This window comes from Oncorhynchus clarkii, chromosome 12 (genome assembly GCF_045791955.1).
Source record: "Oncorhynchus clarkii lewisi isolate Uvic-CL-2024 chromosome 12, UVic_Ocla_1.0, whole genome shotgun sequence".
In the NCBI taxonomy this organism is placed as follows: domain Eukaryota; kingdom Metazoa; phylum Chordata; class Actinopteri; order Salmoniformes; family Salmonidae; genus Oncorhynchus; species Oncorhynchus clarkii.
Window position 1 is genome coordinate 46,244,295 of NC_092158.1, and position 23,037 is coordinate 46,267,331.

At 44.1% G+C, this 23,037-nt stretch overlaps 1 protein-coding gene across 1 annotated transcript in view; it reads right to left on the bottom strand.

Annotated features, from left to right (window-relative positions):
• Positions 1-23,037, bottom strand: part of LOC139423238 (glutamate receptor 4) — a 162,750-nt gene that overhangs the window by 57,454 nt on the left and 82,259 nt on the right. Inside the window, exons 4-9 of the mRNA XM_071175036.1 lie at positions 13,989-14,173; positions 10,585-10,638; positions 9,744-9,902; positions 2,375-2,542; positions 2,082-2,186; positions 962-1,066 (exon numbers count right to left, since the gene is read on the bottom strand). Of these exons, the coding sequence (XP_071031137.1) occupies positions 962-1,066; positions 2,082-2,186; positions 2,375-2,542; positions 9,744-9,902; positions 10,585-10,638; positions 13,989-14,173 (776 nt within the window). The remainder of the gene's footprint in view (positions 1-961; positions 1,067-2,081; positions 2,187-2,374; positions 2,543-9,743; positions 9,903-10,584; positions 10,639-13,988; positions 14,174-23,037) is intronic.

The following is a 23,037-nucleotide window of genomic DNA, read 5'->3' on the forward strand; positions in this document are numbered from 1 at the left end:
GTCCTTTTCAGCTCAGCTCCAGCAACTATGATGGATGCGTAACCAGGCCAGCTCAGCACAGCTTGCTTTGGCTCGGCTCGGTTCGGCTCAGTAGTATGAAAAGCCTTCTCATTTAGGACCCTTAGTTAACATTCCAAGCAACCGGTGGCCATTTTGAATTGTGGTACAGACAGGGTTACAGTGTTAGTCCAAATTTAACTAACAGAAACCAAGCAAACAGGTATCAGTTGGGTCCTGTAGGCCTACTAGTAAGTAAACAATGAGTGCTGTGGAAGAGAGAGTTGGGCCCAGAGAGTTGTGTGTATGTTTCTGTGCACCAATGTGTATCTGGCTTTGAGAGTACATGTGTGTGTGTGTGTGTGCGTGTGCGTGTGTGTGCGCGCACGCACGCACGCGCATATGAGTGTCCGTGTGTTTGAGTAATAGAATCTGACTTTGTCTGGCCACATGGACTGACAGCTGTTAAAATGCGGCTGTAGCAGTTTCTGGCAAGGATACAGAATGCAGCTCATGCATTTTACAAAGGGGACTGGACGAGTCATGGCAGGTACTGCACTTAGTGACATTTTTACAATCTACATCACACCTAGTGGAAAAAGCATCTGCAGTGCCAGTGTTGATGTTTTGGATAAGGTGTGTGTTTGTGTGACTGAAGGAAAGTAGAGTAAAGCTCTTCCGGGGAGAACACTAAGACTTGAGAGCGCTAGACCTCTTGTACGCTCAACCGAAAGGATACCGTTTGTTTACAGTATACTAAAATGAACTAATAGTATATAGTATATACTCATTAAGTATGTAGTATACCGTATGTTAGTATGAGTATTCAAACACAGCTTAAGACTTGAGAGTGCTAGAGGGTGTGTGTGTCTGTGTCTCTTTTGTGTGTAGGCGCACACGTGTGTCTCTGTGTGTGGTGTGTACACATGCGCTTGTGTGTTAGTAGGGTTGTAGTGCGTCTTACCATGATAGTGGTGACCACGACAGTTCTGTTCTCCATGATTTCGTTGGGATTGAGGGCTTCATTCTGGATCAGAACCAGCTTGTCTGAATCCGTCCAGTAACCCATCTGGAGACAATGAGAGGACAGTGAGTGAAACGGCCAGGGTGTGTGTGTGTGCGTGCGTGTGTGGTATGATTTCTTCGTTGTTTGAATGCGTTTGTCATGATTACTCACCATAGAGTATGTGTCGTTTCCAGTATTTTTGTGTTAATTATGTGGTGTTAAGATCTATGAGACTATCTGAGATATTCTGTGTATACAAGCAAAGGAGAAGAGTCACACAAATTGTATGCTTGGTTGTGCCATGTACAAAAATGCACAATGTTTCGTTTTTTATTATACAGTATATGAATCTGAGTCATATCATAGGTGAGTCAAGCTAAGGAAGTGAAAATGTCTGCCAAATAAATGGTTATATACTGTTTTATACATGGTATATAATAAACCTAGACAGGGTTTTATTTAATCCTGGTGGTGTCTGCCATTGAGCAGGATGAAGGGAGGGGAGAGAGAAAGGGATGGCATGTATGCATAGGTGTATTTGACCCTAAGCATGCAGAGCCAGCCTGTGGGTAGGCCCAACCACCCCTCCAATTCATCCCCCTCTCCCTCCTCCATCACTCTCTACTGCTCCACCTCTCTCTATTCACGTACCGTAGTTGGCTGGAGTCCTGCACGTACACACACACACAGCACTGAAAATAATATACAGGACACGGCAAAATACACACACACACATTCTCGTAGCCTGAGTATACTGTTCACGCTACTGTTCATCACTAATACACAATACCCAGGTTCTACAGACACACAGACAATAATAAGATGATAAACAGATGTTCACTCTCTTCTGGCATTTTAAACCATGGAAATTGAAAATGAAATGAAACAAAGTTATTTGTTATTCAAAGTATTATGGTATAGTGGTATTATGGTGTAGTTATTATGGTGATAGCTAGAAAGCATGGGCAGTGATGTAAATTGAGAATAAAATGAAACATATGGTAAATAGACATTTAAACATATAGTTATTATGTTTTCAAATGACGGGGTTAGGTGGGTGGACCAGTAGTCATCTTACTCGTCTGGGTCCGTTGTTCTTCAGCTCAAACACGTCCATGGTGTAGTTGACCCTGCGTCCATAGTGGTCAAACTGGACATTACCTGTTAATCCCTGCAGCCAGACCTGTACACAGGACAAAACACTATCATCAGAGTCACATAGAATGCAGGTATACCTTCGTTCTATTTTACATAAGAGAACATTTCATAGGAAACCGTTTGTAGTGTTGACAGTTTGTCCTTTGTGGACATCATAGAGTTAGCAGAAATGAGGTAATTCATGAACCGACATGGCTTTGAGGTGCTAGATACCTGTTTGAGGGTGCGCTCCATGTCAATGCCCTGACTCCAGGGGGCGGCGGGGTTAGCCAGACAGTCCCCAGCGTTGCCCCGGCGAGAGATGTCAACCTTCTGCCTACGCAGGTTCCTGAAGGCCTCTGCCATCACCATCACGCCGTCGTACGTCAGAGCCGACGTGTACTGGGGGAACAGGAGAGAATCATCAGGTGTGTGTGTGGTCGGGGGATGTAAAGAGGGAAAGGTTTCTGCGTGTGTGCACTGGGCATAAAACACATGATTTGCGGCAAGGAAGATTGTCGCAATGAGACAAACTCGGCTTGTGAAGCCAAACAGATACCAATAACCTATGCTATAAAGCACAAGTTATTTTTCCACATTCTGTTGTGTTTCAAAGTGGGATTAAAAATTGATTTAATTGAGAGAGAAAAAATGGTCAACGATCTATACAAAATATTTTAACTGTGTGTCTTTCTGGGTAAGTCTCTAAGAGCTTTCCACTCCGGGATTGTGCAACATTTGCCTATCATTCTTTTCAAAATTAATAAAGCTCTGTCAAATTGGTTGTTGATCATTGACTCTGGAGCATTCGCTGTCTTCTTAGTAAGCAACTCCAGTTTAGAGTTGGCTATGTGTTGTAGGTTATTGTCCTGCTGAAATGTGAATTCATCTCCTAGTGTTTGGTGGAAAGCAGACTAATCCAGGTGTTCCTGAAGGATTTTGCCTGTGTTTATCGCTATTCCGTTTATTAAAAAAAACAACTCCCTAGTCCTTTCCAATGACAAGCATACCCATAACATGATGCAGCCACCACCATGCTTGAAAATATGAAGAGTGGTACTCAGTGATGTGTTGTGTTCGATTTGAACTTATTTCGGCTTGCCATAACAAAGGGGTTGAATACTTATTGACTCAAACCATTTCAGCTTTTCATTTTTTATTCATTTGTAACTTCTAAAAACATAATTCCACTTTGACATTATGGGGTATTGTGTGTAGGCTAGTGACACAAATGTTTTATTTAATCTACTTTCAATTTCGTCTGTAACACAACAAAATGTGGAAAAAGTCAAAGGGTGTGAAGCCATTGTAACTTTTTGAAGCCATTGTAACTTCGCCTCTGGCCTAGGGGAATCCTACTCATTAACCCAGCTCTCCCTCATCCATCCCTCGCTCATTACATATCTCTGTGGGGGGCGCAGTGTGTGTGTGCGTGTGTGTGTGTGTGTGTGTGGAGGGTGGGGGGCACAGGGTGCGTGCGCCTTCTGTGTGTATATTTCTGTGGACCATCAACCCCGTCGGGTCATGCATCCTATATCAATGTGGGGCAGGGGGGGGGGGGGGGGGGGGGGCAATAAACAGTTTGATAACCCCGCACCCTGGGCACGAAGGTTAGCACCAACTGGCACAGGCAGGCCATCAATAAGAGTCTGGGCACTTGAAGAGATAAGAGGGACAATCCTGCCAAGGAGTTATGAGGATGTTGTGGCTGTTTGGTTGACCTCCATCTAGACTGTGACCAGGACATAGTGGTGCTCCACTCAATACAGCAATGATGAATGGTGCTAGTGTACAGCAGAGACTGAGAGGCTGTTTGGTCGAGAGAACATTGAAATGGTGATAAGGGATCAAAAACACACTCTTACACACACACACCTCCAACTCAATCATCAAGTTTGCAGACGACACTACAGTGGTAGGCTTGAATGCCAACAACGACTAGACGGCCTACAGGGAGGAGGTGAGGGCCCTCGGAGTGTGGTGTCAGGAAAATAACCTCACACTCAACATCAACAAAACAAAGGTGATGATTGTGGACTTCAGGAAACAGCAGATGGAGCACCCCCATGTCCACATCGACAGGACAGTAGTAGAGAAGGTGGAAAGTTAAGTTCCTCGACATACACATCACGGACAAACTGAAATGGTCCAATGGTTTTTCTCTCTCTTCTCCCAGTCTCTCACCCTCTCTCCATTCATTCCCTCTCTCTTCTACCTCCTACCACTCTCCCTCCCTCCATCACTCCCTGCATCCTTCTCCCCTCTATCCCATGCAGCGCAGCTCAGCTCATGATGCGGGTGGAGGGTGACTGCTGGTCACCGAGACCCTTAAAGGGAGAGTTATTTATTTAACTTTTATCTTATTTTCAACTTCTTTGTTGTTGTTTAATCCAAACTGTTTTTAAGTTCCTTTGCTGGATATTTAGCAACAACCAGAATCTCATGGCTAGCATTTTTGGAGCTTGAAGCCATGCTGGTGAAAATTAATTGATCCAGTTAGCAGTACATTTAAAAGCATGGGGAAAGCAACCAGGCTCCTCTCTGAGTTAGGCAGAGCTATTTCCCAAGGAATTTTTGATCCGTTTCCCCTGAGATCGCTACACTCTGGATGTTGTTAAGTAACCAGCAAACAAGCTTAAGAAATGCTTTGGATGAAATGACGACACCCTCAGTATGTCAAAAATGAGCTAGAATTCAAAAAAGTGAACTGTCCCTTTAACCCACTGTAGTCCACCCAAGCCCACCATAGCTGAGCCAAGCCAAGCCTGATAGAGTCAAGCCTGCAGTCAAGTGCAGTCAAGTGCAGCAGGCCAGCTAAAGTTAGCTAAAGCACCAGTGCCCATGACCATGGCCCCCTAGCAAGAGTGGAGCTCCCTCAGGCATTGGGCTCTACTATTCCAACACTGAGAAAGTCCACAGGTGTGAGACAGAGAGAGGATTGAGATACAATCCCATTGCTTGGCACTGGAGGAGATGGCTGCCATTTTACAGTCTCCTAAACAATTTTGCTATTGTGTGTGTTATTTCGCATTATTTGTAACTTATTTTGTACTTAAATGTTTCTGCCGAAAAGAGCTTCTAGATATCAGGACAGCGATTACTCATCTTGTACTGGATAAAGATTTCTTCTTTAACGATTCGGATGCAAAGGATTTACTTCAAACACCCGACAAGGCCCAAATCCCTGTGATTCGCATGAGAAAGAGATATTGGGGATGTAGGTCGGGGTGCCTTGTAAAGATCAGACGACGTGTAGGTAATCTGCCTTGACTATCAGTCCAATTAGCCAACGTACAATCATTGGATAACAAAATAGACGAGCTACGATCACTAATATCCTATCAACAGGACATTAAAAACTGAAATATCTTATGTTTCACAGAGTCAAGGCTGAACGACGACATGAATAACATACAGCTGGCGGGTTTACGCTGCATCGGCAGGATAGAACAGCCGCCACCGGTAAGACAAGGGGTGGCATTCTGTGTCTATTTGTAAACAACAGCTGGTGCAAGAAATCTAATCGTAAGAAAGTCTAGAGGTTTTGCTCGCCTGAGGTAGAGTATCTCATGATAAGCTGTAGACCACACTATTTACCAAGAGAGTTTTCATCTATATTTTTTGTAGCTGTCTATTTACTACCACAAACTGATGCTGGCACTAAGACCGCACTCAATGAGCTGTATAAGGCCATAAGTAAACAGGAAAATGCTCATCCAGAGGTGGCACTTCTAGTGGCTGGGGATTTTAATGCAGGGAAACTTAAATCCGTTTTACCTAATTTCTACCAGCATGTTAAATGTGCAACAAGAGGAAAAATAACTCCAGACCACCTTTACTCCACACACAGAGACGTGTACAAAGCTCTCCCCCGCCCTCCATTTGGCAAATCTGGCCATAATTCTATCCGCCTGATTCCTGCTTACAAGCAAAAACTAAAGCAGGACACACCAGTGACTCGGTCAATAAAGAAGATGATGCAGATGCTAAGCTACAGGAATGTTTTGCTAGCACAGACTGGAATATGTTCTGGGATTCTTCCGATGGCATTGAGGAGTAGAACACATCGGTCACTGGCTTCTAAGGCACTGCATCTCAGTGCTAGAGGCGTCACACCCTGGTTCGAATCCAAGCTGTATCACAACCGGCCGTGATTGGGAGTCCCATAGGGAGGCGCACAATTGGCCCAGCGTCGTCCGGGTTTGGCCGGTGTAGGCCATCATTGTAAATAAGAATTTGTTCTTAACTGACTTGCCTAGTTAAATAAAGGTTAAATAAAAATAAATAAAATAAATAAGTGCATCGATTACGTCTTCCTCATAGTGACTGAAAGTACATAGCCCAAACAGAAGCCATGGATTACAAGCAACAGCTTTCAAGGTGCGGGACTCTAACCCGAACGCTTATAAGAAATCCCGCTATGCCCTCCGACAAACCAATACAGAACTAAGATTGAATCGTACTACACCGGCTCTGATGCTCGTCAGATGTAGCAGGGCTTGCAAACTATTACAGACTACAAAAGGGAAGCACAGCCGCAACCTTCCCAGTGACAAGCCTACCAGACGAGCTACATTACTTCTATGCTCGCTTTGAGGCAAGCTACACTGAAGCATGCATGAGAGCATCAGCTGTTCCGGACTACTGCGTGATCACGCTCTCCGTAGCCGATGTGAGTAAGTCCTTTAAACAGGTCAACATTCACAAGGCCGCAGGACCAGACGGATTAACAAGACGTGTACTCCGAGCATGCGCTGACCAATTGGCAAGTGTCTGTAATACCAACATGTTTCAAGCAGACCACCATAGTCCCTGTGCCCAAGAACACTAAGGTAACCTGCCTAAATGACTACTGACCTGTAGCAAACACGTCTGTAGCCATGAAGTGCTTTGAAAGGCTGGTCATGGCTCACAACACCATTATCCCAGAAAGACTAGACCCACTCCAATTTGCATACTGCTCAAAAAGATCCACAGATGATGCAATCTCTATTGCACTCCACACTGCCCTTTCCCACCCGGACAAAAGGGACATCTACGTGAGAATGCCATTCATTGACTACAGCTCAGCGTTCAACACCATAGTGCCCTCAAAGGACCCAGGGACTAAACACCTCCTTCTGCAACATCCTATCGGGAGGTCAGAGACCTGGCCATGTGCTGCTAGGATAACAACCTCTCCCTCAACATGATCAAGACAAAGGAGATGTTTGTGGACTACAAGAAAAGGAGGACAGGCCATGCCCCCATTCTCATCGACAGGGCTGTAGTGGAGCAGGTTGAGAGTTTCAAGTTCCTTGGTGTCCACATCAACAACAAACTATCATGGTCCAAACACAGCAAGACAGTCGTGAAGAGGGCACGACAAAGCCTATTCCCCCTCAGGAGATTGAAAAGATTTGGCATGGGTCCTCAGAGCCTCCGAAAGTTCTACAGCTGCACCATCGAGAGCATCCTAACCAGTTGTATCACTGCCTGTTATGGCAACTGCTCGGCCTCTGACCGCAAGGCACTACATAGGGTAGTGCTTATGGCCCAGTACATCACTGGGGCCAATGTTCCTGCCATCCAGGACCTCTATACCAGGCGATGTCAGAGGAAGGTCCAAAAAATTGTCAAAGACTGCAGCCACCCTAGTCATAGACTGTTCTCTCTGCTACCGCACAGCAAGTGGTACCGGAACACCAAGTTAAGGACCAAAAGAATGCTGTTCATTGACTACAGCTCAGCATTCGACACCATAGTACCCTCCAAGCTCATCATTAAGCCTGAGGCCCTGGGTCTCAACCTCGCCCTGTGCGATTGGGTGCTGGAATTCCTGACGGGCCGCCCCCAGGTGGTGAAGGTAGGAAACAACATCTCCACTTCGCTGATCCTCAACACTGGGGCCCCACAATGGTGCGTGCTCAGCCCCCTCCTGTACTCCCTGTTCACCCATGACTGCGTGGTCATGCATGCCTCCAACTTGATTATCAAGTTTGCAGACGACACAACAGTAGTAGGCTTGATCACCAACAATGATGAGACCACCTACAGGGAGGAAGTGAGGGCACCCGTAGTGTGGTGTCAGAAAAACAACTTCTCACTCAAAGTCAACAAAAGGAGATGATCGTGGATTTCAGGAAACAGCAGAGGGAGCACCCCCCTTATCCACATCGACGGGACAGTAGTGGAGAAGGTGGAAGGTTTTAAGTTCCTTGGAGTACACATCACGGACAAACTGAAATGGTCTACCCACACAGACAGTGTGGTGAAATAGCGCCTCTTCATCCTCAGGAGGCTGAAGAAATTTGGCTTGTCAACCAAAACCCTCACAAACTTTTACAGATGCACAATTGAGAGCATCCTGTTGGGCTGTATCACCGTCTGGTACGGCAACTGCACCGCCCACAACTGCAGGGCTCTCCAGAGGGTGGTGTCGTCTGCACAACGCATCACCGGGGGCAAACTACCTGCCCTCCAGCACACCTACAGCACCCGATTTCACAGGAAGGCCAACAAGATCATCAAAGACAACAACTACCCGAGCCACTGCCTGTTCACCCCGCTATCATCCAGAAGGCGAGGTCAGTACAGGTGCATCAAAGCTGGGAGAGAGACTCAAAAATAGTTTCTATCTCAAGCTCATCAGACTGTTAAACAGCCATCAATAAGACAGAGAGGCTGCTCCCTACATACAGACTTGAAATCATTGGCCACTAACAAATGGATCACTAGTCACTTTATTAATAATGCCACTTTAATAATGATGTTTACATATCTTGCATTACTCATCCCATATGTATATACTGTATTTTATACCATCTATTGCATCTTGCCTATGCCGCTCGGTCATCGCTCATCCATATATTTATATGTACATATTCTTATTCTTATTACTTGTTGATATTGCTGCACTGTTGGAACTAGAAGCACCAGAATTTTGCTGCATGGTGATATTGCTGCACTGCATGTTGAAATACTTACTTACAAGCCCTTAACCAACAATGCAGTTTTAAGAAAAATAATACAATCTGCTAACCATTTGAATGTGACCAATAACATTTTATTATATTTTTATTTTATTGCTGCTCTTTAATTATTTGTTATTTTTATTTTCTATTGTCTATTTTTTACTTAACACTTATTTTTCTTAAAACTGCATTGTTGGTTAAGGGCTTGTAAGTAAGCATCTCACTGTAAGGTCTACACCTGTTATATTCAGCGCATGTGACAAATACAATTTGACTTGCACCTGGCCCTTGACAGTGCAGATGAGACTCCACAAAAGTGTGTGTGCATGTGTGTGTGTGTGTGAACGTCTCCATGCCCTAGCTAACCCTGCACCTCTGCAGTTGGTCTTGTAGAATCCTAAAGCCACATAAAGTGAGCACAGAAGGACAGGCATGGCATTGGAAAAGGTCTCCGGTCTGATCCTGATTGACTCAGCTCTGTCAAATCCTCCCTGGGTGCTATCCTCCAAACCTTAGAGGAGAGATACACCAGAGAACCCCCAGGTATAGTGTACCATGGGAGGGAGCTTTCCCTCTTCAGGGGATGGGGGAGAAGGCAGGACATTAGTGAAGATGAAAGAGGACTTATTAACCCCCAGGTAGGGTGTTACCTTCGGGGGGCTGTCGGAGCCTGGGTACTCCCTCTGGTCCAGCTTGTTCCAGCGCTGCATCAGCTTGATGACCATGGGGTTGCTGAAGTCCACCAACTGAAAGCCTGACACGTTGGCCCCTCCGTGCATGAAGCGCTCTAGGTTGATGTCCTTAAACCCCTGGGAGAGAGAGTTGGGGGAAGGGAGGCGAGATGGAGCGTTTGGTACGGATGGAGGCAGAGGGCAGAGAAGAAGAGAGAGAGGGAGAGAATGACATTTATAGATAGAGGTAAGGAGAGTGATGGAGGTAGGCAAAAGGTAAATAGAAAAAGGGATAGAAATAAAGCAATATATGGGGAGAGAGAGAGAAGAAGAAGGGGAAGAGAAAGACGGAGTGGGAGAGAGGCAAAGAAAGCGAGAAAGGGAGAGAAACAGAGACAGGACCCTCCCTGTACAGTATGGGATACCACAACATAAAAGGAAACCAAACACTTCTCAGAATTCTCCCCTAGCCTTTTCAAAGATCACCGGCTGAGTCTGAATTCTGTCGACGCCCTGCTTCTATAGCAGAGACTCTGGTAAGAAGGATTGTGCCAACAGTAATCTCTCTCAGCCCAGTGCTCTGATGCCTCCAATGCTGTGTCACACACACACACACACACACACACACACACACACACACACACACACACACACACACACACACACACACACTGAGCTGTCCTGCTCTGGACATCATTAATACACTGTCACTGTGGAAATGGGCTGCATACTAATTACATAGATGAGAAGAGAGGGGGGGGGGGGGAGAGAAAGAGAGACAGAGAGAAGAAGGAGACATGCCAGGATTGTTTCCCCTCACCAAGTTAGCCATGATGTAATGGTAGCCTTTGACATGTTTTCCGACGCTGACAATCTGCGAGAGAAGGGGAGGAGAAACGTTAGAGAAACGTTAAGTCAACCCGACTGGAAAGGGACAAACGTTCGACAGATTTTAAGTGAACCTGACTGAATTAGCATTAGCATGCTTAATTGGCTGTCAGTTGAATGACACCCCAGTGTGTGCGGCTTGTCACCGCGTGAACATTGTCTTTCATGGGGAGAAATCAGATGTGCCGACTGTCTAAACAAATGAGTAGGCATCTGGATGAGTGCCACACAAGGAAAAAGACAGACAGACACTTTGAGGCAAGGCAAGACATGACAATGTTCCCGGCATGGAGAGAGAGCTAGAGAGAGAATGTTCATTGAATCATTGTCATCATCATCATTGAACACAAGCAGATTTCAAATAGTTAAACAGACTTTGAACTCAAGACAGCTGCCGCTTACGTCGCCTCGTAGTATGACTCTTGTGAGGTACAGTATCTACGAACTGATCATTAAGACTTTATGAATGCTCTGTAAAGCATCCATTGTTGTGTCTTTAAAGTTTTAGCCTAATGTGTTTGAATGTCCCGCTTACAAATACAATCTGTTTCCACTAGCATAGCTCCATTCTCTTAAAATGCGAGCTACATTTTTCTGGACATCGCTAAATAACCAGGTAACAAAATGAAAAACGGTTTGGAGGAAACAATAACACCTGAGGGAAGTTAAAAATAAGAAACACATTTTTTGAAATTACCCTTTAAAAAGGGACCCATGCAGAGGTAAAAAATATAAGATTTGAGCTGCTAATTTAGATGTTGTGTGTACTGAGGCCTACAGAGATATGACGGGTACTGTTGGTTGTGTGTCCAGGGATCAAACACAAACACACACACACACTGAGTTGTTAACACAGTGACATGCCGGAGCGGAAATTTACTGAATAATTGAAATGTGAGATAGAGACACTGGTTGCCTGGGGGCGGCGGAGGAGTACACTATGAAACAGAGAAGGGGGTTATTCGGTTAATTCAACTCTGACTACATACAGTACAGGCAACAGAGTAGCGCATAGCTGCAGGAAGTAGTTTGTGGGTATGGGTGCTGCGATTCTTTTATCGACATGGGGGGGGGGGGCACTGCTGGAAAGGAAAAAAAATTGCCCGCACTGCAGTTGGCTATATTGATCCACGACTACAAGACTATTAAAGCTCCAGTGCACTACCTATGTGAAAAAGTATTTTGTTACTGTTACTACTGTTACTACTGTTCAAAAGTTTGGGATCACTTAGAAATGTCCTTGTTTTTGAAAGAAAAGCACATTTTTTGTCCATTAAAATAACATAAAATTTATCAGAAATACAGTGTAGACATTGTTAATGTTGTAAATGACTATTGTAGGAAACGGCAGATTTTTTTATGGAATATTTACATAGAGGCCCATTATCAGCAACCATCACTCCTGTGTTCCATTGGCATGTTGTGTTAGCTAATCCAAGTTAATCATTTTAAAAGGCTAATTGATCATTAGAAAACCCTTTTGCAATGATGTTAGCACAGCTGAAAACTGTCGTCCTGATTAAAGAAGCAATAAAACTGTCCTTCTTTAGACTAGTTGATTATCTGGAGCGTCAGCATTTGTGGGTTCGATTACAGGCTCAAAATAGCCAGAAACAAAGGACTTTCTTCTGAAACTCATCAGTCTATTCTTGTTCTGAGAAATGAAGGCAATTCCATGTGAGAAATTGCCAAGAAACTGAATATCTAGTACAACGCTGTGTACTACTCCCTTCACAGAACAGCGCAAACGGGCTCTAACCAGATTAGAAAGAGTGGGAGTTCCCGGTGCACAACTGAGCAAGAGGACAAGTACATTAGAGTGTCTACTTTGAGAAACAGATGCCTCACAAGTCCTCAACTGGCAGCTTCATTAAATAGTACCCGCAAAACACAGGTCTATATGGCTTTTTCTTTGCAACTCTGCCTAGAAGGCCAGCATCCCAGATTCGCCTCTTCACTGTTGACGTTGAGACTGGTGTTTTGCGGGTACTATTTAATGAAGCTGCCAGTTGAGGACTTGTAAAATTGCTTTTAGTTGCATGGTTTGCTAGATTGACATATAATTCATACATTTTTAAATGGGTGGGTTTATTGGTGTTAAAATACACCAGTTAAGCTATTTTGGACCACCAGGCTGCTGATGTCATGCAGCCTGTCGTTTTTGTGTTTATACTTTTTAATAACGATAACGACAAGTTTGATGTCGGACAACAATAGAATGTTCATGATGTCACTGTGACAACTGTCTACAGACATGTTGATAGACGTAGTATAAACCATCCTTAAGTCTTGAAATCTTTGGTTGTTTACTACACTACCATATTCATTCTGTTTAGCACATGGCCTCACATGTGAATCCCTAAAGAGATGGGTGGCTTAAGTGGGTTTGAACGATGCTGAATGGGTGTAGTCAAAGAGCTCTCCAGTAGGTGTACCAAAAACATTTAAGAGCCATTTTCTCAAAAGTGGGGTTATATAACTTTATCAACTTTCAAAGCAGAATAACTTTCCCATTCTACTCGACTGTAGTGTATGATATATACAATTTTCTAGCTCTGAGTCTCTACTTTTATCCAATGTAAAAAACACAATTTCAAATTTTGCTACTTGAGACCGGTTGGTCACAATTGATTGAATCACCTACTCCAGCCTGTTGGTGAGCCTCTCAAAATCCTGTCTGACTGCCTAACCTCCTGTCTTCCTTCCTTCCACTCTGCCTGTTGTCTGGCAAATTGCAAGATTATGTTATAATGCTTGTATTGCATTATAATGGTTGTTTTATTCGACATAATAGAGTATTCTGTTAACTATTGTGTGTGTGTTTTACTGAGGATGGGCCTGTATGAGATAACACTGACAGAGGAGATTTACAATGTTTTTGGGTGATATAACCTAAAGAGCATTCCAGAGAACATGAGCTAATGGTTCTGTTCTATACCTTACCAGGGAGAGATGGTTCCAGTTTGGAGTAGGAGGGCCAGACACTGGTCTATACAATGAAAACTGTTGACACAGCAGTAACTGTCTGCTATATTTTATAGATATATTTCATACAAATCTTAACCTTGTGACCATTCTATGTATCTGTTGTTCATCATATAGGTTGAGAGGGGTGTGTGTATCTTGGCTATAATCTTTGTACTTTTGTGTTGTCACTTTCAATGGTTCATTAGAAATGGCGCATCATTGAAAGTCATTGCTAATGCAAAGCTCTTATTATTAAAGATGTAGTTTAAGTATAACTCTGACTGGTGTGTGAAGTTTGTAAATCTCCTCATTTGGTAATGCAGAAATTAGCCACCACACTGCCTGCCTTGACTGACTGACTAATCTCACCTGCTCCAGCATGTTGGTGAGCCTCTCGGCCTCCAGGTCGATGACAAATTTCTTCTCCTGCCGTCGGTCCAGGTCCTCCAGGAGGCGCCGGTAGGCCGCGTCGTTGAATTTCTCCACACAGATGGCGCTCACCTGCCAGCTGTTCTGGCCCGCCTTCTCCATGATGGCTTGCAGTATGGCATAACCTGAGGGGCCAACAGCCAATCAGATCACAGCATGTCATTCCAATACTTTATTTACATAGGAACAATTAAAACATTGACATACTGAATGTATAACAGTCAGATGCATTGCACCATCACATCTGATCTTACACTAATTTACAGTGCCGAAATGTTGAGGCACAGAAGGTTTAAAATGGAACAAATTAACCATGTTGCTGATTATTACTGATATCATCAAGCTGACGCCACAATCTAAAAATCCTGGCTTTACAAAAACAGCAAGCATGTGCTCCCCCAAGAAGCCAAGCATTCAATTAGACCTCTTTATCTGTGTTGAGTTCAGAGTTCTAACCCTTTGCTACTACACAGATTCTTAATACTAACAAGTCCAGTAACAAAACCCCCATAATTGAGTAGATGGCATAGTCTCTTTGATCAGCGATTGATGGAGTGGTAGGAACCATTGGTGCTCTAGAGGGGAACCCTGGACTGCTGGGGCCAGACGGGGCCTTGTATATATAGAGGGATGAGAGGAAGTCAGGGGAGCCCCACACGGTGCTTCTTGTCTCCTCTCCAACAGGAACAGATGTCCCCCTTAAACGGCCCTTCCTGGTGGCCATCACAATCTGGCAACCTTTCTCCCTCTGCTCCCAATTAGTAGATTAACCTGTGAGTATCCACGTCTGGCAACCCAACCCCCCTTTCTCACTCTCTTTTCCTGTGCACCCTATTAGAGTGGTGTCTCTCTGTGTCTGTGCCAGGAGGACAAGGACGATGGCCGGTCACACACACACACACACACACACACACACACACACACACACACACACACACACACACACACACACACACACACCACTGCCTCAGTTTTTTTAAAAGAAGAAAGCTATATATTATTGAATGTTAAAACATGCAATCTACCTGCAGTGAAGCCGCTCAACATTTACATTACATACAGTCATCTAACAGACTCCCATCCAGAGCGACTCACAGGAGCAACCAGGGCCAAGCGCCCCGCCCAAGGATCACGCCGACAGATCTCCCACCAAGTCAAGACGGGCCCCGAACCTGCAATCTATTGGCCACCGGCCAAAGCTCCCAACAGCCAGGCCACCAACCATCCAAGATCCTCCGACAGTTCCCCAAGAGCTTCCCCTAAACCATCTGAGATCTCACCCCGTCCCCCCAAAAAACTTTCCTCCATTCCAAGCCCCAAGCCACCAACAGCCAACAAAATGAGCAAAAGAGAAAAAAGAGAAAGACAAAGGAAAACAACAAGGCAAAAACAAAAGACATCAAGGACAACAAAAATCAAAACAGCAACTGTATAGGTTTGAATGCACGTGTGGCACTATTTACGTGTGTGTATGTCCATGTGTGTGCGTTTGAATGCGAGTGTGTATATACATGTGGGGCGGCAGGTAGTCTAGTGGTTAGAGCGTTGGACTAGTAACCGAAAGATTGCAAGATCGAATCCCCGAGCTGACAAGGTATAAATATGTCGTTCTGTCCCTGAACAAGGCAGTTAACCCACTGTTCCTAGGCCGTCATTGAAAATAAGAATTTGTTCTTAACTGACTTACCACACAACTGTGTTAGGCATCAAAGGGAATACAACTGGTGGAAACAGGGCTTGGACTACCTGCATTTATCCAATAAGAAATGGCAACTTTTGATTTCCGTTGCAAAACTTTTTTCTGAAATGCACAGACCACATTGACATAAATAACACCACAAGATCAAAAGATACATTTTAAAAATCCTGTCGATTTTATAGAGTTCACAAGAGTGAGTTTTTTAAATCCACCCTTGGGTTGTGTTCATTAGTAGCCTGACCACCCATCCACATTGATCCAGCAAAAAGCTACGCCCACTAGCGATTCTACTCCGCAATGAATGTATGGAGCAATCGATACAGCAGCGGAATTAAATTCAGGAAGAATTTAATAGAACCTAAAACATTTTAAATTCTCTTGCAACGGAAAATAAAATGATGGGTCAGGTCCATAGTTTCAGTTTCAGTCCGTTTTCTCCCATTTGGTGCCTAATGAACATGACCCAGATGATAACAACCCCAAGAGGACAATTCTGAAAATATACTAGGTTTGTGCTTTGTAAAAGTCCTACAGACTATGAGCAAACTGACATTTCCTGGCTAGGGTCCTATTGGATATAGACAGAGCTAATGACTAGTTGGCTAGTGGCCCATATATCTACAGTGGGGCAAAAAAGTATTTAGTCAGCCACCAATTGTGCCAAAGTTCTCCCACCAAAGTTCTCCCACTTAAAAAGATGAGAGAGGCCTGTAATTCTCATCATAGGTCCACTTCAACTATGACAGACAAAATGAGAAAAAAAATCCAGAAAATCACATTGTAGGATGTTTTATGAATTTATTTGCAAATTATGGTGGAAAATAAGTATTTGGTCACCTACAAACAAGCAAGATTTCTGGCTCTCACAGACCTGTGACTTCTTCTTTAAGAGGCTCCTCCACTCGTTACCTGTATTAATGGCACCTGTTTGAACTTGTTATCAGTATAAAAAAAGTATATATCCTTCCTGTTTGGCCCTGGTGTCCTCGGACGGGGCCACAGTGTCTCCTGACCCCTCCTGTCTCAGCCTCCAGTATTTATGCTGCAGTAGTTTATGTGTCGGGGGGCTAGGGTCAGTTTGTTATATCTGGAGTACTTCTCCTGTCCTATTCGGTGTCCTGTGTGAATTTAAGTGTGCTCGCTCTAATTCTCTCTTTCTCTCTTTCTTTCTCTCTCTCGGAGGACCTGAGCCCTAGGACCACGCCTCAGGACTACCTGACATGATGACTCCTTGCTGTCCCCAGTCCACCTGGCCGTGCTGCTGCTCCAGTTTCAACTGTTCTGCCTTATTATTATTGGACCATGCTGGTCATTTATGAACATTTGAACATCTTGGCCATGTTCTGTTATAATCTCCACCCGGCACAGCCAGAAGAGGACTGGCCACCCCACATAGCCTGGTTCCTCTCTAGGTTTCTTCCTAGGTTTTGGCCTTTCTAGGGAGTTTCTCCTAGCCACCGTGCTTCTACACCTGCATTGCTTGCTGTTTGGGGTTTTAGGCTGGGTTTCTGTACAGCACTTTGAGATATCAGCTGATGTATGAAGGGCTATATAAATACATTTGATTTGATTTGATTTGATAAAAGACACCTGTCCACAACCTCAAACAGTCACACTCCAAACTCCACTATGGCCAAGACCAAAGAGCTGTCAAAGGACACCAGAAACAAAATTGTAGACCTGCACCAGGCTGGGAAGACTGAATCTGCAATAGGTAAGCAGCTTGGTTTGAAGAAATCAACTGTGGGAGCAATTATTAGGAAATGTAAGACAGACAAGACCACTGATAATCTCCCTCGATCTGGGGCTCCACGCAAGATCTCACCCCGTGGGGTCAAAATGATCACAAGAACGGTGAGAAAAAATCCCAGAACCACACGGGGGGACCTAGTGAATGACCTGCAGAGAGCTGGGACCAAAGTAACAAAGCCTACCATCAGTAACACATTACGCCGCCAGGGACTCAAATCCTGCAGTGCCAGACGTGTCCCCCTGCTTAAACCAGTACATGTCCAGGCCCGTCTGAAGTTTGCTAGAGAGCATTTGGATGATCCAGAAGAAGATTGGGAGAATGTCATATGGTCAGATGAAACCAAAATTCAACTTTTTGGTAAAAACTCAACTCGTCGTGTTTGGAGGACAAAGAATGCTGAGTTGCATCCAAAGAACACCATACCTACTGTGAAGCATGGAGGTGGAATTATGCTTTGGGGCTGTTTTTCTGCAAAGGGACCAGGACGACTGATCCGTGTAAAGGAAAGAATGAATGGGGCCATGTATCGTGAGATTTTGAGTGAAAACCTCCTTCCATCAGCAAGGGCATTGAAGATGAATCATGGCTGGGTCTTTCAGCATGACAATGATCCCAAACACACCGCCCGGGCAACGAAGGAGTGGCTTCGTAAGAAGCATTTCAAGGTCCTGGAGTGGCCTAGACAGTCTCCAGATCTCAACCCCATAGAAAATCTTTGGAGGGAGTTGAAAGTCCGTGTTGCCCAGCAACAGCCCCAAAACATCACTGCTCTAAAGGAGATCTGCATGGAGGAATGGGCCAAAATACCATCAACAGTGTGTGAAAACCTTGTGAAGACTTACAGAAAACGTTTGACCTCTGTCATTGCCAACAAAGGGTATATAACAAAGTATTGAGATAAACTTTTGTTATTGACCAAAGACTTATTTTCCACCATAATTTGCAAATAAATTCATAAAAAATACTACAATGTGATTTTCTGGATTTTTGTATTCATTTTGTCTGTCATAGTTGAAGTGTACCTATGATGAAAATTACAGGCCTCTCTCATCTTTTTAAGTGGGAGAACTTGCACAATTGGTGGCTGACTAAATACGTTTTTTGCCCCACTGTATATGGCTGTGATTACAGTGTTTCAGTCAGAGAACCAGGTGCAACTTCCCTTCTCATGTCAGTGATATCAATGCAATTACACAGTGGAGATGAAAGCAAAGCCCATAATAGGCCCTGTCAACAAAGAATCTAAGTGCAACCATTAAGGCTTATAGAGTATAGACGAGGCACAGAAACACACACACACGTGCACGAACAAACACACATGTACACACACACACGAAGAGAAAATGACATGCACGCATGCACACACACACACACACACACACACACACACACACACACACACACAAAGACCTCCCCACACACAGACTCTCCCTCTCTCCTTAAAGTGAGGCCTACGGCAGACACATAACAGCCCACTGCAGCAACAATAATTTGTTTCTATGTAATGATACAAAATCCTATATTGTTCTATTTGCAATCACATGCCTCAGTCCCCTTATACCAGCCCCACCAACCAGAGACGAGCGCTAAGGCCTGCCTTCCTCCTTGTCCGCCCACCTTTCTATCCGCCTGCCTGCCTTTCTACACACCTTTTTTTCTGCCTTCCTGCCACTGATTACCAACTGATGAATCTGTAGCCCGGGGCCGTGTGTAGAGCAGCAGCTAACCGCAATCAGCGTCATCGCACTAGCTGCCTGCCTGCACCACAGAACAGCACAGAGTACAGCCTCCCCTCCCCCATTTCCTTCTCCCGCTCCTCGTTGCAAACTGCCATTCACTGCCACTAGGAGGCAGTGGTTATATGAAATGAATGACTTTCAATGAGCGCTGGTCTACTGCAGTAAACTACAGGGAGATGGAGAGTGATGGAGAGGGTCCGAATGTAGTCCGGGTAGAGAGAGAGAGCACAATACTCCTGAGAGACCTAACCCTTTAAACTGTCCTTCATCCTGACTTGGAGACCCCGCTGTTTGGTACACATCTGTCTATTGGAGAAAGTTAGACAGACACAGAGAGATAGACAGACACAGGGAGAGAGACAGAGAGGGAAGGAGAGAGAGACATAGAAAGACAGAGAGAGAGAGAGAGAGAGAGAGAGAGAGAGAGAGACATAGAAAGACAGAGAGAGAGAGAGAGAGAGAGAGAGAGAAAGAGAGTGAAAGAGTGAGAGAACAAGGGCCTCCCCCCTCGCACGGCCACAGCTGAGCACATGACTATGATATTAAACTTACAGGGATATTTTCCCCTATATTGCAAGGGGAAGGAGAATTCTATTCCGAGTAGATACAAAAAAATATATAAAATGTTTAAAGCGAGATTCACTACTTCCAAAGCCGAGTGGTAAATTTAAAAAAATATATATCTCCACTGATCTGCAGTTAACGCAGTTAAGACAGGAGCAGATTGGAAAAGGTTGCTGAGTAGAGTACTGCTGGTACAGGAGAAGTCTAGAGCAAGATATTCCAAACCTTACCGGGTCATATATAGGAAGGTGGATAACAGTTATTATTATCATCTCAATGGGCAGTTCTGGTAAGGTGGTTGGAATGATGTCATTTTAACCAGCTTTGTCCACAGGGATGAAAGTGACGCAGAAAATGTAAAGGAAGAAATGCACAAGGAAAATACATTCCTCTGAAATGGTTTGACGGGGTCTACGAGGGTCGGGATACGTCAGTGCTCCACGCTGGTCGGTGACACCTTGACAGCTGCAGTGTCAGTACAGACATCGATGCATGTGGTGAAGCCGCTGCCTTTTCTCACCGTGCTACAACAGTCCATGTTTAGGCCTTCAGTAGAGCTAGGCACCTGGCGTTGTGACAGAAACAGTAGAAACAGCAATAGCAGGAGTAGTATAATGCCACTTTAATAATGTTTACATATAGTTGAAGTCGGAAGTTTACATACACTTATGATAAACTCGTTTTTCAAACACTCCCCAAATTTCTTGTAAACAAACTATAGTTTTTGAAAGTCTGTTAGGACATCTACTTTGTGCATGACACAAGTAATTTTTCCAACAATTGTTTACAGACAGATTATTTCACTTATAATTCACTATTCCAGTGGGTCAGAAGTTCTCTCCAAGAGAGAAGGATGCGGTGCGTTTCTTGGTTCTGGCGTTGCTCATTAGTGGAATAGGAACCTCAGTACCTCTGCCCAGTCCTCCGAGACAAGAGAGAGAGAGAGAGAGAGAGAGAGAGAGAGAGAGAGAGAGAGAGAGAGAGAGAGAGAGAGAGAGAGAGAGAGAGAGAGAGAGAGAGAGAGAGAGCGAGAGAGAGAGCGCGAGAGAGAGAGCGCGAGAGAGAGCGCGAGAGAGAGAGAGAGAGAGAGAGAGAGAGAGAGAGAGAGAGAGAGAGAGAGAGAGAGAGAGAGAGAGAGAGAGAGAGAGAGAGAGAGAGAACTGAACTGAACTGAACTGAAGATGTTTTTAAGGGCTATTTTCATCATGTTCAACTGATATGAGGTATGTGGTAAAGTGTAGCTACAGCCCTTCTGGGTTGAAACACATCTAATAATAGGTGAGCCATTATTGATAGTTGTAAGAGAAGGAGAGAGAGGGGGGGAGGAGAGAGAGAGAGGAGAGAGAGAGGGGGGGGGGAGAAGGGAGAGAAAGAAAGGAGAGCGAGGGGAGAGAGAGAGAGAGAGGGCAAGAGAAAGAAAGAAAGTGGAGAATGGGGGGGAGATAGACATTGTAAGAAAGTGAGTGAGAAAGAATGGGATGGAAAGAGAGAGAGAGAGAGAGCTCTAGACCAGGGGTTCTTAACCTTTTTCAGCCTGGGACCCAAATGAGAAATTCTGTGTTTTCCTGGGACCCAAGCTTAGGAAAATATGCAACTATACATACATACACACATATATATCGGTACATTTCATTGCCCTTATGCCTAAAACAAATGCAATATAGACAAAAACAAATAATTAAATTAAATATTCATATAAATATCTATTAATGTTTATTTTCCACATTAAAAACACTCTTACATATCTGTCTAGGTTGGAACTGTTGCTGTTAAAATACAATAAATATTTTTCATTCTGAACTGTAATAAACTGACTGATCACATCACACAGATGAATAACAGAACACACACACAGGCTTGTTGATAGTGCAACCCTAAGTAACAGTACAGATTAAAAATTATCAGGCCTACAGTACATTTTACTGTAGAAATTATTGTTTGAAAGAAAGTCTAGGTTGGAACTGTTGCTGCTAAAATACAATACAGATTTTTTCATTCTGAACTGGAATAAACTGATTGATCACATCATACAGATGTAGACCAGAAAACCCCCACACAGTCCTAATGAGAGCATGTCTATTCTGGGCTCTGTTTTTGACAGTACAACACTGAGGTTATGCTCAGCCTTGAAACTGTTTCTGTACTTATTTTTTAAAAGTATGTCAGAGTTGAGAACCCTGACTCGCATAGGTATGTGGTGCCAAACTGGGCCAGAACATCTACTGCTTTCTCAGTCAGGCAGGAGATCACTTCCTCCTGCTGTAGATGAGCAACCTAGAACTGTGTTTGCCTCGCTTCAGTTTATTCCAGTTAAGAATAACAATTATTGTATTTTAACAGCAACAGTTCCAACCTAGACTTGTTTTCAACAATCATTTCTATCATATTTATCTGTACTGTTCCTAGGGTTGCACCATCAGTAGCTAGCTTGCTTTGGCGAACGTTAGCTATTAACTGTGTACAATGAGGCCAGGGGATTGTTTGAAAGTGAAACTCACGTCTACTTTTATGAGCGATAGTACTCCCTTATTTCTGCTTATCATCCATCACCTGTTATAAAATGACAACAATGTCTTGCTAGCTGACTCACTTTCCACTGTCAAAGCACTGTTTCATGTAGCATTCTGCCCTGTTCTGAACGAACTCCCTGGGTTAACCATCAGGCTTGTGGCTGTTTAGTCAGGACGTGTCCTTTTATTCATTTGTTCGTCATGTGACTCATTACTAAGCACAAAACACATTGTGGGTGCTCCTCATAAGTTTGTATGAGAGGGAGAGAAACTCATCACTGTATACACGTTTCATTATAATTCATGGCTTGAACTACATGTGTGTCGCGGAGTGATCTTCAAGAAAAGTGCAGAAAAAAAGATCTGGTAAACCGTGAAGCACACAGAGCATCTCCCTCTCACACAGCTGCCAAACTGAGCAGAGATTGCTGTTAAGCATAGAACGCAGATGCACTTGGCCAAATCAATTCCAGTAATTCATGAAATAATTAGACATTTACTCTGACACGTCGCGACCCACCATTAACAAGTCCGCAACCCACTTTGGGTCGCAACCCCATACTTTCAGAAAGGCTGCTCTAGACCAAGAGAGAAGGTTGCGCTGTGGACCCTGGTTCTGACGTTGCTCATTAGTGGAACAAGAACCTCAGTACCTCTACCCAGAGAGGGAGAGAGTAAGAGTGAGAGAAAAAAAACACATTTCTATTAATACTACAGCGACGCT